Below are 17,743 nucleotides of genomic sequence, written 5' to 3'. Positions count from 1 at the left end.
CAGCCTGTCAACTGGATACTTAATACGAGTGGACCTCCGTACAACTGGATCAGTTGCAGGAGTCTTTAAATCATGCATGCTTTTCCTTGCACCAGGTGTAACAATAGAAGGAATCCCAAGTTCCTCATCAAGGCTCATTTCAGAGCCGCTTGACTCTCCATCAACATGAGAGCTACCAGCAGACACATCAAACACTGGAGCATGGTCTACTTTTTCTTTTCCCTTATGTGATACCTGCACAACACTATCAGGGCTGCCATGTGACGATTCACTAGATCTCAATCTCCCTGTCCATGCATTAGATCCACTAGTAGAGGACTCTCTGGGTCCACTCAAGGCTTGAGATTGCTGCTCTGCATTTATTGCAGCATTCCCATTTCCTGCATCTGTATCTCCTACCATAACAGTTGGTGCATACCAGCTGCTCATTTCATCAAAAACAACATCTCTGCTCACTTGCATTTTGCGGGTGGAAGGGTTATAACAACGATACCCTTTCTGGTGCAGAGCATATCCAATAAAAATGCATTTTTCTGCCTTTGGATCCAGCTTTGTTCTCTTCTCATCAGGAACATGAACATAAGCTATGCAACCGAATACCTTCAAGTGAGAAATATCTGGTTTTTGGCCTGTATACATTTCTTCAGGCGTCATGCCATGGACAGCTGCAGTGGGGGTTCTGTTCATAATATAAACAGCAGTTGCTACTGCTTCAGCCCAAAAATAATCAGGCATGTTTTTCTCATTTAGGATCGCCCGTCCTACTTCTGCAATATGCCTGTTCTTCCTTTCTGCAACCCCATTCTGCTGAGGGGTAGACCTGCATGAGTACTTTCTTTGAATTCCCTGTTCTTTCAGATATTCACAAAATTCTTCTGAAAAGTACTCTCCCCCTCCATCAGATCTTAGCACTTTAATATGCACACCTTTCTCTTTTTCAACCATGGCCTTAAAAGCCTTGAAATGGCTGAACACTTCACTTTTGTGCTTCATAAAATAAATCCACACCTTCCTAGTGTAGTCATCAATAAACGTCACATAATAATGGCATCCACCAATAGAAGCAGCTTTGGTTGTCCAAACATCTGAATGGATCACTTCCAAAGGTCTTCTGCTCACCTTAGCATTTTTGGGAAATGCATGTCTGGCCTGCTTACCCATTTGGCATGCTTCACATACCTTTTGCATTCCCTCAACTCTGAATTTAGGCAAACCTGCAACAATGTTTTTCGTTTGCATAGATTTCAGCCTTTGTATATTCACGTGCCCAATGCGCTTGTGCCATATCTCAATATCTGCAATGACACCTCTCCCATGCGCAAACATAGCAGCTTTCACCTCAGGCATATCAACATCCAAGGTGAACATTCTGCCATTTTTGTTGCCTTTCGCAACCAAGCGGCACTTATTTTTCAAGTCCTCAACAAAGCATCCATCAGGATTAAATCTAACCTGCAGACCTTGCTCAACCATCTGGCCAACTGAAACCAGGTTCTTAGTGATTTTTGGAACATGAAGTACATCTGCCAAGTACTTCGTTTTGCCATCCTGCATAGCCAATGGCACTTTACCAACCTGCGTAATTGGGTGCGCAGTATCATCACCTGTTTCAACATAACCTGGCTTATCCAAATTTCTAACATCATGAAACCACTCACCATGACTGGTCATGTGGTTAGAGGCACCTGAATCAACATACCAAACATCATTGCAAGCTGCAGCATCTCCTGACATGGAGTTAACCATATGCTGCATCACAAAAAGGTGCTCATTTCTGTCGTCACCATGCCCACTTGATGATGCATAGTTGCTTTGCTGCAACTTCCCACTTTTGATGTCATTCTGCTTTTTATAGCATGTATTCTCCTTGTGTCCAGGCTTTCCACAATAATAGCATTCTGTGCTGCTATTTACTTGCTGGTTCCTTTGCCATGAACCACGGCCTCTTTGGCTCCCCCTGCCTCTAGAACTACCACGTCCTCCTCCATAGGACTGGTTTTCCTGTTGTTGCTGTTGGTTCTGATTTCCTGCACGGCCACCAAAACGGCCTCTTCCTCTACCCCTGCCTCTACCTGTATTCGAGTAGAAAGCAGTCTCTTGAGAAGTTGAGGTGGCTGAACCACCATTCCTTTGCTCTTCACTCAGCAAGAGAGCAATAAGTTCCTGAAAATCAGGAAATGTTTCACGGACTCCAATGGATGTCCGAAACTGTGCATAATCTTTCCCAAGACCATTCAAGGTCACGGACACTAAGTTCTCATCATCAACAGGTGCTCCAATGGAGGCAAGAGAATCTGCAAGGCCTTTCACCTTCAAGGAATACTCATTTATATTCAGATTTTTCCTTTGCACATTGTGCAACTCCTGCTTTAGCTGCATCTTTCGTGCTTTGGTATTTGTGCTATACAGCTTCACCAATGTATCCCATGCCTCCTTAGGCGTCTCTACATCCTGTATATGCACAATCATAGAATCTGAAATGCTAACAGACAGCCAATACAGACATTTTTTGGCTTTTTCATGCCATTCTTTAAAGGCCTTCAATTCAGCAGGAGTGGGAGCAGCACCCAAAACTGGTTCTGCAGTTTCACCACTGATGTACTCCCAAACTCCCTTTCCCATAAGGAAGTTTGTCATCCTGAACTTCCATGCTTGGAAGTTGTTCTTGTCAAGCTTCTCACTGACAATGGTAGACAGATTCTCAGACATTTTACAAATCACGAATTGCAACAGCAACCTGTAAACACAGCAAATGCCTCACAAGGGCAAATAGCAAAACTTCTGCAAAAAGCCTCACAGGGCCAAATCTGCAACACTGACGAAAGTGGTATTTCACCACACAGTCACTTCCTAGTGACGATTTTGCATCAACAGGCAACAGGCATGAATCTGCAACTCCCAATATCTCTGCACACAGGCATACGATGCAATTTCTGTGGCACCTTTCCACCGACTAGCCGCGCAGTGGTCGCACAGCGAAAAACAGGGCCTTTTTCTGAGTGCCTGCGAAGAACTTCCGCCTTCAAAACAGGCCCCGAAACTGCGCTCTCGCCACACCGCGAAGGGCCTCTCAATCTGAAACAATGCACTCCTGCACTTCTGGCTGTGCTACCTGCAGAGATTTGCTCCCAAACTCGAAAATAGGAAAGCAACACTGGTCCTCTTACCAGGACACCACAAACTTGGCTTGCTTTCTTGAGCTCCTTACCACGAACAAGGCTCTGATACCATGTAAAGAATAAGGGAGAGAGATAGGAGACTCAAGTTCAGCTTTCTTCACAACACACAAAAGAGAGAGGACACAAGGTTGGAGGGTGAAGCCTTTCTTCACTTTTGCACACAACAACAATACAATAGAAGAGGGAAATACCCTATATGTCAAACCCTAGAATACGTGGTTCATATGTGAACCCAAACCAAAAACATACATGGTAGTCTAACTACACCACGAGTACAACTAACATAGGCAGTGACATAAATGATAGTCATCCAGGAGATATATCGGGGGTAGAGCTTGATATCTCAACATGAAACAGCTCATCAAAACATCCTTGTATAAGCAAGAAGGTGTGACAATATCGTGCCTTTGGCTCCCACATTTCTAGCTCAAAGCATAGGCATAACAAAATAGCAAGACGATGTACGGCAACTGCTTACAAACAATCAAATAGCTACAGAACAAGATGATTGATCCATTTACATATACGTTAGTACATGGATACATAGATGCAAATGGAATTTTTGATAGAGCCTCGAGTGTCATAGCAATTGCTCCTAGCGAGAATTAAAAACCTTCAAGTATATACAAAGACAAATACTATGAAGAGCTAAACTACCCAACGTTGTTCTTTGGCCAACTGAGACGCAAGCACATGCTTCAAATCCTAAGCTACCAAAAAGTTGCGCAATGGGAGATGATGCAAGAGGACTGGCGCTTTGCAACGCACATAACATCTTTACACTACTTGCAGCTTGAAAGCATTAGAACATCTCTGCCAATGTCAACACAAACAATTGTTTGTGATGATTCGCCAAGTAGGCCCCCCAACATTCTTCATAACATTCACAAGCGAAGAAAGCAACTGGGTGGCATTAACAAATGCATTGAAAAAGCTGCACCCCACCCAATGCGACACTATTAATGACAACACCCCTAGTCCACCAACTTGTGCATGATGATCTGGTGACGCGTGCACGTTATTACAATCACCGTCTTAGAGCATTAAGGGAACTCCTAAAATCTGATAGCCATTTTTTTGGGCAAGTACAAGATTTTTACTTTGCAACTGAGTTTCAAAATCATGGGAGCAAGTACAACCATGGTTTGCTATGGAAAAGAAATGCCCCTACTTATAACAAGGAACCAGATGAAGTTGTTACAAATTTCATTGACCAATACATATCCTGCGACCTCACGTTGCTCCTAGAATCATTGCAGGCACTACAATGTCACATACATACACATACATGTAGAAAAAAGGCGAGAGCAATATGCAGATTCCATTTTCCATCGCCACAGCTGGACAAATCAACTATCCTACAACCTCTAGAGCAAAAGTTTTGTTATGGTAATATCACCCTCACTAAAGTATACAAAGAGCCAAATGATACAAGCCCAAGTCCATTGCAAATCTTGGAGCAATTGTTAGTGAAATTGCAACTTACCAAAGAAGATTACATGTTATCTTTGCGAGCCAACTTAAAGCGACCAACATTGTTCTTGAAAAGGAAGCCATCAGATGCTTGGACAAACCCATTTCCCAAATTACTAGCACCGTTATGGGTTGCACATACTGATGCTCAATTTATACTAGATCCATATGCAACAATTGCATACTGCTCACATCATACCTTACAAAGGTAGACAATACAATGACCAAGGCATTTCACGACGTTAATAAAAAAAGCAAACGATGAGAGCAGCAATGCTGTTGACGACATAAAAAAAGAGGGGGTTGAAACTTGATAAAATATTGCAAACACTCCCAGACGATTCAATTGATGTAATGTGCACTTCAATTAGTGACCGATACATGGCAAGACCCAAAACACTTGATTCAATAGGCCTCGCATAATTCATTTTAGAATACAATAAGAAAACCTATTAAAAAAAAGGCCATAAATAATTAGATTCACACGTTCTGACCAACAATGAGACCCTAACAGTTTCTATAGAGAACAGCTCATGCTCTATACTCCTTATCGTAATTCAGAAGAAACCCTAAAGAAAGCGAAATAAACTTGGCAAGATGCTTACTACAGTGCTGCATACCATAAATTCAACTTATGTAAGCTTAGAAAACCACAACGCTGAGGCTTGGCAAAACTTCGAGAACCAAATAGATGAGATGGCTTCAACCACAAACAATTACGTATGGGCCGAAACATTTAACAATGCTCTCACAATGCTATTTTGCTAGATTCATCTGACATGGTCAACATAACACACCATAACTACACAGAAAAGCAATCAATTGACGTCTCATTACCCCAAGCTCAAAAGAGGCTAAAAAGAGAAACTCTTGATCCCTTTCAATTTAAGCAACCTAATTTAAGCAACCTGCAGAGAAGTTGATACTGAAAGAAGAACATTGGTTACAAACACGATTGTTAAACCTAGAGCAGCAGCATATATTTTATGACATAATGTGGAAAAAAAAGAACGACTCTGACAAGCCCATCTACATATTTCAAATGTGAGGAGCCGGAACTGGTAAAGCAACTATCGTGCGTGCTCTCAATTAAGAGCTACTGCATTGGTATAATAAAATACCCAAATTGGACCAAAATATTAAAAACCACCTACATAGGAAGAGCTGTAAATGACATAAGCAGTGCAACTCTACATTTAACATTAGGCATACCAGTAAATTGCAGAGAGATGTTGGAGTTACCCACCGAGAGGAGATTATAAAAACTCACAAAAAAATACATGGAGGTATAAACAATAATTATCGATGAGATATCGCTAATTGGTGAGAGGATGTTCAGCTTCGTCATCGATAGAAGATTGCGTGCCATTAAATATGTTCATGATTTGTTGTTCGGTGGCTTGGATGCAATAATAATAGGTGACTTATACCACTGTGCATGGGTGTTCCAAGAAGAAAACCTAGAAAGAAAACCTCACATGTTACCATCTCAACACCATTAAGCGATAAGGCGATTTCTTCTTTACTAGCATCCTAAACAAGTTCCCAACAAACATGCAACAGCTAGAAGACATTAGCGCAATCAACTCAGCATGCTTCCACGAGGTGTTGCCGACCTTGACATTGCCTTACTTGTTCTATACGAACAAATCAATCCGAACGCACAATGAATACATATTCTAACACACCGATGGTGATGTTTACACTTTCCCTTCCATAGACAAGAAAAACAACAGGTGTCCTCATCCATTGTCTCTCTCGGATGATCCCAATAACAATTGGGCTCCACAAAGAAATCAAACTAAAAGTGTTGTCGAGCTATGTGCAACAAACTACAACACATTCGATGGTCTCGTAAATGGAGTCGATGGGCAATTCGAAGCAATGACAATGTCTAATTCACTTGCAGTTGTTTGGATACAATTTTCAAGTCCCAATGTAGGAGCACGGACACGGCAACAAACCCAATACCTATGCAGTAATTCTATCGTCCAAAGATGGGACTGCAATACTTCCAATTACAAAAGAAATCCAAATAGGAAGTAATACAAACCGTGTTGTAACACGAATGCAGCACCCAATCCAATCGACCTCAGTAAGGACAGTGCATCGCACATAAGGTTCAACATTGGAATCACTATGCTTTAATCCCACAGGTACCTTGGCAATTTCAAGGGTCCGTGCCAAGGAGAATCTCTACCTCATTAAACCCTTAAACTGTTCTCACTTCTAGTTAATTCGACAGTTGCTATAGAAATGCAAAGACTTCTTACATCTGCAGCTTGGTGATATGATGTATCGCGTCTTGAAAACTGGAGTAAAACACATGTTATCTTACAGACATTGAACACACGATCATTGCAATTACACGTAGCCAATTTAAATGCAAATTATAATCTCCAAGCATTTGACTTGCTCTATCTCACCGAAACTAGAACCGTACATCCAACGGACGACATAAACAAACAAAAGTAAGGTGCAATCACCACATTCCAAGGAATGGATACATCGCTCCTAAACAAACCCAAACTTTCCTTGTCACCACATAAATTGTTCACAGTCCCTAGCCTCGAAATGATTACAGCAAATTGCCAACCAAATCCAAGGTAATCAATGTTTATTATTTCAATATACTGAACCGAGGCGTGCCATCTTCACACTTTCTTAGAGCAATTATCACAAGCATTACTCACAAAACCATCTAGTTACCCGACTATCGCTTTAGGAGATTTCAACATTAACATGCTTGAGCATTCACAAAAGCAAATGCAACTAGCAAACCTCATGGAACAACATCATTTGCGACTAGCGAACAAAGACCCACCAATGACAATCTGTGGATCTCAAATTGATCATATCTGGACAAATGCGCCACTTACCACAATAGTTCCATTGGGACAAATCAAGCATATTGGACTGATCATAGTCGTGTTTACATTTCGTATCAAATCCCACCCCGCCTACCATCATTTGTAGCACCTTAGAATTCCCAAAAAAAAAGCTAACAAAGTTCAAGCAAACACACCAATTCCCAACAATTGCTTTGTAACAACTCAAGCATATGCACCCCCCCATTTTTTATATCACCTTGCAAATCCATCCTTAACTTCCCAAGCTCAACACAACCACTGCGCATTTCCTTGATATAACTGGCGTCCAAACTACAAGTGGCAAAACCAATGAAGTTGACCAAGCAATAATGTTTAGATTTTGTGGCATCTCAATTTGTATCTTTGCAGCAACAATGCCGGTGAGTACTTTGTGTGGCCTACTTACTAACTTGTACTTGATTTTGTACTTAATTACTGTGCAGATGTGAATTAATGTCGAGGCCAACCTTATATTTCTCAGTAAAGTACCTAGCAAAGAAATTATCACACTTGTTTTTTAATTTTTTGTAATGTAATTGTTGTGTGCACAGATCTGAGGGGATTGGATGGTTAGGATTTAACCTCCTTCGTCGACCCAAGCCGTTGACGGACACGTGAATGCATCCATATAGCAAGACAAAAGCACTACTGAATGCTTGCTAGAGGACCGAACACAAGAAGAACTGCCATGCGGTGATCGCAGCACATGCACATGGATTGCTCCACAAACCAACACCAATCACAGAGTGCACACACAGCATGAGCAGTGTGCCAAAAGTTGTTCGAAAACCTACGCGCACCTTTGTGCGCAGCGGAGTCCAACTCCGAGGCAATCAATGCAACAGAGGGGTGTGTCCATGTAGTTGAAGGATGAATGGGAGGACATTTTCATAGGACATTGATAGCGCATTGATCTTGAGCCGAGTCAAATGTTCGACATGCAAAAGAATGATTCGAATGGTCTACTTTTGGGTTCGTTCAAAAGGGGAAGGGAAAGAAAGGCGGGTACTTTCGTCGAGTTTGCGCCACGCCCTGCATTTTAGCTTTCCGGCAACTGAAACAGGCAAGCTTCTGGCTCTTGCTTTCTTACAAATCATCCTCCGCCCATACATTCTCTTTGCTTACTTTCGCTTCACTCTCCTCTCTTTTACCTCTCCTCCCACGGAATTAGGGCAGTCCTTCCAACCAAAATCCGACCTTTAGGGTTTTTTTGCTTTAATTTGAACGACGCGGGATGATTCGCATCAGATAGGCATTTCCCCGCGGCACACATGAGCATCGCCACAGGACTCCATGGCCTCCTTGTTCGTCGTATCGGATTCTTGCCGAGTCACTTGAGGTAGCGGTTGCAGCAAATCGAACGAATGGGTTTGAATGAATATGGCAAGCGCTTGGAGGTTATGCATTCTCAAAGCTATTCCGTAGAAAGAAAGAAGCAGCGTCTCGTTGCTCCGAATTGCCTTCACCTCCATTCCAGTTTGTTAGATACTTTCGAGCTGCGAAAGAAGGAATTAACGTTACCTTTTCGGCAAAGGACGGACCCCTTTCGAAGCACCTCTGCTAATGAGAGCTCTGTATCTCGACTGGGGAACAAATCGCCTTTCTATTCATCTAAATTTAGAGCTGGTCAAGCTTTTGATCGAGATGCCACTACGAGCACGACGCAGATTGGACATCAGCTTAGATCTCAGTCGAATGATCCAACTTTTGAACGGCCTCAAATCCTAGGGATTGCACAGAAAGGGTTTCATTTTCGCGATGATAATGTTTCTTCTAGTGATTTTGAGCACTCCGGAAACCTTCTTCAATCACGATGGATGAAGGAAAGGGATAACCTCAGGCTGTTGATGGAAGAGAACAAGCTGAGAGAAAAACAGGCAAAGGAACTGGAAGAATTTAAGAAGAGGGTAAAGGAGATTGACCGAGAAAGTTATCAGCCAACTTTGTTAGCAACTTCAAGCGCGGATATCTTTAGGAACAATCGTGAATTGCAACTAGCAGATGAGCCCACTTCGTCATCCGCGCCATTTGATACGAAAGAGTCGGAGCCTGAGGCCGTCACACTTCGTACCAGGGGTCCTCAGGTGTGGAAACAAAAATATGAGGAGAGTCACATACTACATGATGCACGTATTAAGGATCTGGAGGCCGAGATCCAATTGACAACGTCACGGTTAACCTCTCTCCAAGTTACCAAAGAGGAGGCATTTTTAACAGTAGAGCGGAGACCTCGGGAGGATGAAACAACAGCGGTACGTGAATGATGTGTTCTCTTATTCTTTCAAATAGTTACGATCGTTAGTTTGCATGGTTAGCGGATGAACGTTTGTTGATGCAATGTGCAGTCTGTTGCCTTCACCCCTTTATCAGAGGAGGAAGAGGAGGAAGTGCAGCATGCTTTGTATGGACATAACGGGTAATTCCCTGTTGTGGCAAATCCATTTTTTGTATAGACCCGTTTGACTGTAACAAGAAAGAGTTCAATGATTTGTGAAATGCTTTTGGTGCTTCAATTCCTTCTGGATTAGGCTATCGAGAAAAGTTGATTCACCCAAACTATGCTACATTTTCGAGACATCAGTCCTTGCATTTTAATCCAAACCAACAAATCATTTGATTCTCGCTTTTAAGTGTTCTGTGTGTGGGCGCATCAAATGCTCATGTATTTGCACATACACTCAGATGTCTTAAGAAGATACTCTTGAATTTGTGTGTGTGGAGAGCGAGAGAGAGAGAGAGAGAGAGAGAGAGAGGGGGGGGCGGGGGCGTTATAGGTGTTCCATAGGGATATAAATATGCTCGGTGAGGGAACTTTTTGTCACGATGTATGACTCGACTTCTTTGTTACACATGTACTTATAGATGGCTTTATGAATGGACAATTTTATTTTGAAAGACTAGGCGTCGCTACAAGACACTTTATTGAGGCATAACCCTTACAAGAGGCACAACTGCATGGAAGAGAGTTTCATGAAGCGATTTTCTATTTTAGTCTCTATTTGTACAACCTTTCATATGCGTCTTACCCTTCACAAGCCTTTTTGGTTGTGACTCCTTTGTATTTAGGAGGTTTTGACATGGAATGAACATTCATTCAAATCAAATTTTAGTTCAATCTCTAGTATGTCGACATATCATTGAGCTCTCTTGAGCTCCTTAAGTTCTCTCTAGTGCACTAATATTACATTAAGTGAGATTCCTTATAGTGATTTCATAGTAAAGTGTGCTTGTGCCTATAGGGAATGGCCTAAATTCTTATAGTATCCGTGCATAGAGTAGCAATGGGCACCTTGACAAAGACGACAAATGGAAGAGATGGAAAGTTGGGCTAACCAATATTTTGCACCCCAATGCATTGTCGTGATCACTCTACGGGCATCCATCTCCCCATGTCATTGGACGATGTGAATGGACACAACAATTCTCATGCCTCTTTTTGTGCTTGGGCTATCCAGATTACTAAGGGACATATACTTTGTGAAAATGCACACAATTTTGCACAAAATACACGAGCAACTACACAACTTTCATGGGAGGGACATCATCCTTCACAAAAAGACACATAATTTCATCCCTTCAAGACAACCTCACTTGAGACAATGCATTATGGACCCCTTCATATAAATACATGCCTATTCATGAAAGGTTTAAGTGCACCGTGAGATAGCCTCACACTTAGCCTCACACTCACATGCCCAGCCTATGCCAACATTAGAGTGCAATTTTTGGCTTGGATTTTTTAATGCACCAATCTTTGCTATAGAGATCCCCATCTCCTAGGTACCTCCTTATGTCTCTTATTTGAGCATAGACTAGAAATCATGACAAGATGCATAAGAATTGAACCCTTTGATCACTCAGATGAGAGGTCATGTCTCATTGGCCTCCCGATGATGCTAATATCTAATCATCTCTCTTTCTTGGGGTTCCCCCCCTCATTGAGCTCCTTCCCCTCGCTTCCTTCACCTCCGCCCGCTCTGTATCCCCAATCTCTCACTCTCTCTGTGCCTCCCTCTCTCTCACCACTCCCAGCTCCTCCCCTTTGCACTTTCGTGCCTCTCGCAACTCTTCTGCCCTCCCTCTTTGCTGTTTCTCCCTACCTCCTCACACAGCTCTTCCCCCTCACAGCTCCGTGCCTCGTACAGCTTCTCACCCTTGCAGCTCCTTGTCCCCTTGTGTGGCTCTTTGCCGCTCGCGCCCCCTCGCACGGACCCCCTCCCCCTCGCGGAGCTCCCTGACCCAGCCCCCCTTTCTAGAGGTTCGTAAGAGGAGCTGCCTTCTTTCTGATGGGAAGTGGTGGGAGAGAAGATGCATGATGACAAGAGTTCACACACACACACACAAACATGCACCTTAGAGCAAGCCCTTGATCACAACTATCCCAACATGCCCTCCCTCAAGGGTTTGCCTCATGCTATATTAAGGATAGTCACATAGTTTCACATGCCATCTCATGGTGGTCAAGGATAAATCTATGGCTAGGATCTCATGCTAGCAAGGGTGTCCAAGAGTCAAGGTTTACAAAAATGGGATAACCCCCCTCCCCCCCCTACAAATGGTTCTCTCTCTTGCATGTATAAGGATTAATCTTAGGCCTTTGTGTGGACCTAGTTTCTGATGTCTGCAAGAGGTACCATGGAGGCAAACACATATTACATGGCCTGCATCATATGGTGACCAAAGGTGATTTACAAAGACTGTGAAGAACCAGTCTTTTTGAGAATGCAAATGTGTGCAATGCATGTAGAATTTGAATGCCAATTGGCCCTCCAATGGGGAAGAGCTCCCTTGTGAGAGTACTTGTTTCTATTTTTGACCTACGTGCAAGGTGGGAGAGAGATGGCGGATGAATGCAAGGTGAATGAAGAATGCTACGTGAGATTCACAATGAAAGGGTGATACCCTTTCATTAATGTCCCTTAAGATCACTCAAGTTCCATCTTCCCATTTACACCTACCCTTAGCCTATGACCCATGCATCTACCATTCAATGCACCTAAATGCACCCTTCCCTTCCTATTGCCCCTAGGACCTAGACACGTGTGTGCACATTTTTATTAATAGAATAAGTATCACATGTTCAAATTCGATGCCGTCTGAAGCAGTGGCTCCGGCTCGACTAGTCCTATCTACTGAGATGATCCACCTCCATAACAAATCGGTCAGTGTCATCATAAATACAAATACATGTTACACCATTGGCGTATAATATATAATAATGTTTTAATGTCTAACTAATCATGGATTAGTGATTTCTCTTGTCATGACAAAGACTATAAGAGCTTAAAACACATAACATTCCTTTTGGAGTACCACTCAAGACAGAGAACCTCAAAATTGACTACATGACCAAGTGATGACAAAAGTTCAAAGATGTTGGACTTTAGAAGGTCCGATCTTTATCTTCCTCTACCACAAAATTTGTTTCTTCATTTGCTGATGGAGTTCTTTCTTCAACCATATTTGCTTTGTCTTTCTTCTTCTCTTTGCAAAACTTTTCAGAGTGCTTTGTGTAGTCTTCCATAGAGGTGACTACCCTCTTTCGATCTGATCTGATGATATTTAGAGCTGAGATCTATCTTTGTGAACAACCCAACATCCTTTAGTTTATCTACCAGATCATCAATCCTGGGAATTGGAAATTTGTTTTTATAGTGGCCTTGTTGAGATTTCTGTGATCAATGCACATGCGGTATGAACCATCTTTCTTTTTCACAAGGAGCATTGTGGAGGCAAAGGGAGAAGTGCTATGAGAAATGAAATTCTCCTTAAGCAATTCCCACACCTATAGTGCTATTTTCTTGTGTTCCACTTTAGAGAGGCAGTATGGAGCCTTATGTATGGGCTTGCTACCAGGCTCCGAATCTATGGCATAATCAACATCTCTCTTTGAGAGGTAACTGACATGGCATATCAGCAAAATATGAGACCACTTGCACCATTTGCACATCTTCACCTCCTGTTTGAGTCACTCACACATTCAATGCCTAAATGTCAGTTTCTTTCTTGAGCTCTCCGGCCAACTGCTTTGCCTAAGTAATCTGCATTTTGGGGGCCTGTCAAACCCTACAAGATCACTGTTCTTCCCCTATTTGCAAAGCAGAGAGTCATGGCATTCAAGTCCATACTAGACTCCCCAAGGATTTCATCCAATCACTAATGCAAAGAATCTCCTGCAAAATCATAATCATGAGAGAGCTAGATCCTAGCCTCCTGGCAACATAGCCTGCTAATCATATGCTGTCCATTAGCAACCTCAACTCTTAGCCCATGTTATATCTCTTTGGCAACAAGCCCCACCTTCTACAAGGTCGTGGTGTTGATGAAACTGTGGCTGGGTAGCGTGCTGTACACAAGCATAAGAACACTCCTGCCCTTAATTTCACCTTTCAATCACTCGTTGCAAATAAAGTACTGGCTGAGCATTCCAATATTGCTCCCCATCTACAGGGGTATTTCCATGAGCATCATTCCGTGCATGGAATGGCATAGCAGCATGATGCTCAACAAAAGCAACTTCAGGAGTACGACATGGAATAACCTTGTTGGGTTGAACCCTGTGTAGGTGGTGGGGCGTGCCCTCCAAGCTGAGTAGTACGGCCTGGGTCAAAGGGAGACTCATAATTACTTCTGACACTGGCATCTGAAGTTTGTCTCGACTTGAGGTTCCACTTGTCTCCTTGTGAGTTAGATCTCAGGAGCATCCACCAACCCCTCCTCATCACATCAGAGAGTGCTATGATCATGCCAAGTTTGGCTGTCCCATTTTGCATTTCTTGCCACACTTAAAGCATAGATTTGCCCTCTTTCAGCTGTCAATGATGGCTCTGGTATGTTGTTTAATTGGCTTTGCATCATTGGGATGCCTACTAGGCCTTGCCTATGGCATTTTACTGCCCAATATTGTTGCGAACCTGGGAAATTGGGCTGCTACAGCCTTTTGGTCATGCCACTTAATCGTCTTGGCTTGCAATGCAGACCAATGTACGTAGCCTGCTTGTACTTGTTAGCAGCCCAATTGTATCTCCCACAAGACAGCATAGTTTAAGGTACTACTTTGTTGATGCATGATATAGTGTGACTGAGGCTGGTTGAGGTATGCTGTCACCCCCTGTTACTATGAAATTGAAAATGATGCAATGTTGCTTAGATGGGTTGAGGGGGGTTGTCATTAATTAGCCATGTCCATTTTGGCAACATTAACAAGATACTGTCAAAAGTGGGCAAAAAAAGATGACCCCATACTAGGAGGGATTCACACCAGAATATTAAACAAATGACACATGATTAGAGTAGTGGCCAAGAGAGAAATAGCCTAATCACCAAACAGTACTGATGCAAAACATCAAAAGTTAGCAGAAAAAGATGCCCTAGATCCCCAACACTAGGAGGATTCACACCAGAACATTAAACAAATGACCCATGATGAGAGTAGTGGCCAAGAGAGAAAATGGGAAAAACAATACGTTGTGAGGTAATAGGAGTTCAACTTCAACTCCCTATGCCATTCTACTAGCAGGTGAAACTTTGTGCCAACACATTAGTTTGCTGCTTCATTCTAGTATATTTAATTACAAATGGAGCCATGATAAGCTGAATTAGGTGTGTTCCTTGACAGGGCTGAAGTACTTGCAATGCACAAGAAATCAAATATTGACATAACAAGGTCCGTTATACAATGTTTGAGACCAGGCACATGGCTCAATGATGATGTAAGTCTCTTCCTAAGTTCTTTCAAATGCGAAATAGTCTGGCTCTTGGTTTATCAGTATGTTTTTAGCTGTCTTTGATGTATTGGTGAAGGATAATTGATCTTTTACCAGTACTATCCCAGGTGATAAATCTATATATGGAGCTGCTGAAGGAAAGAGAGTTACGAGAACCAAAACATTATTTGAAATGCCATTTTTTCAACACCTTTTTTTTCAACAAGGTGCATCCCTTGTCATTGGTGGCAAAAATAGACTGTTAAGGCATTGCTTTTAACATTATGTACTGAGGTGAGTAATAATCTTGAGAGGTTTCTCTTCTAAGGGTCTTGACATTGTGTTGCAGCTTTACAAAGACACACATTTATATGATTATAGAGCAGTAAGAAGATGGACAACACAGAAGAAACTTGGGTATAATCTGCTTCAATGTGACAAGGTTTTACTTCTGCCTGAATAAAATAATGCAAGCAGACTAGATTAAATGCATTTTCGTGTATTGCCTTTAATGATGCAAAGTTTGTTGCAGATTTTTGTTCCTATACATAAAGACATTCATTGGTGTTTGGCAATCATTAACGTGCGCGAAAAAAAATTTCAATATCTTGATTCTTTGAAAGGGCGTGATAGAAACGTCTTGCAAACTCTTGTAAGTTTTAATTCTGCCTTGATCCATTTGATAACAAACTGTGCTTGTAATTGCTCTTACTAGTCCTTCAAGCTGAGAAGACATATAAGAAATTTGTACCTTGAGGGACATGGTGGAATCCTCGTCATGCAGACATTATTTAATTGTGTCTTGGTCTTAATCTGCAGAAGATGTATGGCATGTTTGCAGGAATTCATGATAAGTAGGGAATTGGCTTGGTAGATGCATTTGAGTTATGGTAGGATCTGATGGACACTTTTACAGTTTGTCATGAAAGGCTCTCAACTAGGGCGTCAATAAAGCTGTTTCCAATGCAGAACATGCATTGGGTATGTGTACACCGTGTGGTATAGCTTTACTCCCAATTGCTATTACTAGCATGCAGCTTTTTTACTGGATGCTTGTGCTTTGTTTTTTTGCAAAGTTCCCCTCTTTCCTCTTTATTGGTAGTCATTTCTAAAGACTTTAAGTAGTATTATTTTATTTATTTGATCTTATGATGCCATGCACGATGTTTGGGCTGATAATGCTATTTTTTGGAGTTTTTATTTAAAAAACCTGGATTAATCAGTCAATTAGCTATTTTTTTGGAGTGGGGGGTATATTTTGCAAACATCATGTCTCTACAGTCTCATGATGGTCGTCCCTCCCCTCAGATCTTCGTTCATGCCGTCATGTGTTGATCCACATCCACATCTGTTTGCTAACACCTTGTCCATGCTTTGTCCTTTTGTCAGCACAATTCTTGGATTTGCTGCAAAGATTGTAGGGTTTGGGTGACACCCTCGATATCGTGAAGGCATACTTTGGTCACTCTTGGAACTACCACATTTGGGAGTTATGCTAGGATCTGACAATTGTGCACCCTTAGATATCCTTTTTACCAGGTGAGATCCATGGCTACATGCCCCCGCCCTCTCTCCTGCACAAGGTCTCTTGTGCTGTCCACAGGACAGCTCATGTGCTGCCCATGTGGCAGTCTATCCATCCCTAGGTCCACCTCCCCCATGCTCTCCTCATATGGGGGCTTACCTAATCCATATGTGGGGTGCCTACCTCCCTTGCCGCTACTACCTCATATCATATTGACTTGAGGATTGGTTCCTCCACTCCATTGGGGCAGTCTATGCTGTAGTGGTAATTGTTGTTGCATCGTGTGCAAGATGGTCCTCTAAATGGCAATGTACATTCATTCAAGAGTGTCCACACACTCCACATCTATAGCACATCATCGGTCTTCAAAGGTTAGGTCCTCTCGCTTCCTCCCTGAAAACCACCTTGTGGACCTCGTGTAGTATGGTCCATGCCCACCTCTTGGAGCTAATGTATGGTGGGTAATAGGGCTGAGGATAATAGTATGGAGGCCCAACTGGATTGGGTGCAAGAGCTTGAAGCAAAGTGGGATTAGGAAGAAGTGGAGATGGATCAATAGGAGGTACACACATTCTGATTCATTCACAGAAGTAGTTGTTTGCAAGCACGAGAGCAACGATGGGTTCCTCGGTTGGAAACTTTGGCAAAAGCTTCCTCAACCCCTTGCCTACATTTAGAGGCATCGTATCCATGAATTTCACCAAAGATGCTAGACAATGTTGGGATCTTATGTTTGTATGGACATTTCTAGTGAGCATGATTGGAACCTCAGCACTTAGTGCACCGCAGACCACCTTTGATTTGGGTTTCAAAAGGTGAAGGCTGCTTAGACCTTGTTCTTTCTTTCAGTCCTCCTTTGATTTGTTCCAACTCATTCTTCGACGATGCCATTTTGATGATTCACCTTAGTTGGAAACCCATTGGTTGGGAGTTGTGCTGGCTCAAAACTCAACTGGGATTGTTCCATCTTCATGGCTTCTTTTAGGAAGT

The 17,743-nt window shown here is 42.4% G+C and overlaps 1 protein-coding gene across 2 annotated transcripts in view; it reads left to right on the top strand.

Annotated features, from left to right (window-relative positions):
* Positions 1-8,501: 8,501 nt before the first annotated feature.
* Positions 8,502-17,743, top strand: part of LOC147893412 (ubiquitin-like-specific protease ESD4) — a 28,574-nt gene continuing 19,332 nt past the window's right edge. For both annotated transcript variants that reach the window (XM_087386115.1, XM_087386114.1), the window contains exons 1-6: positions 8,502-9,774; positions 9,868-9,938; positions 15,141-15,234; positions 15,357-15,455; positions 15,578-15,670; positions 15,761-15,880. In XM_087386115.1, the coding sequence (XP_087242241.1) occupies positions 8,887-9,774; positions 9,868-9,938; positions 15,141-15,234; positions 15,357-15,455; positions 15,578-15,670; positions 15,761-15,880 (1,365 nt within the window). In that variant the 5' untranslated portion in view covers positions 8,502-8,886. The remainder of the gene's footprint in view (positions 9,775-9,867; positions 9,939-15,140; positions 15,235-15,356; positions 15,456-15,577; positions 15,671-15,760; positions 15,881-17,743) is intronic.

This window comes from Dipteris shenzhenensis, chromosome 15 (genome assembly GCF_047967505.1).
Source record: "Dipteris shenzhenensis isolate YYH24624 ecotype China chromosome 15, Dip_SZ_1.0, whole genome shotgun sequence".
NCBI lineage: Eukaryota > Viridiplantae > Streptophyta > Polypodiopsida > Gleicheniales > Dipteridaceae > Dipteris > Dipteris shenzhenensis.
Note: the sequence above shows the minus strand (reverse complement) of the source record. Positions and strands in the feature narration are given on the sequence as shown.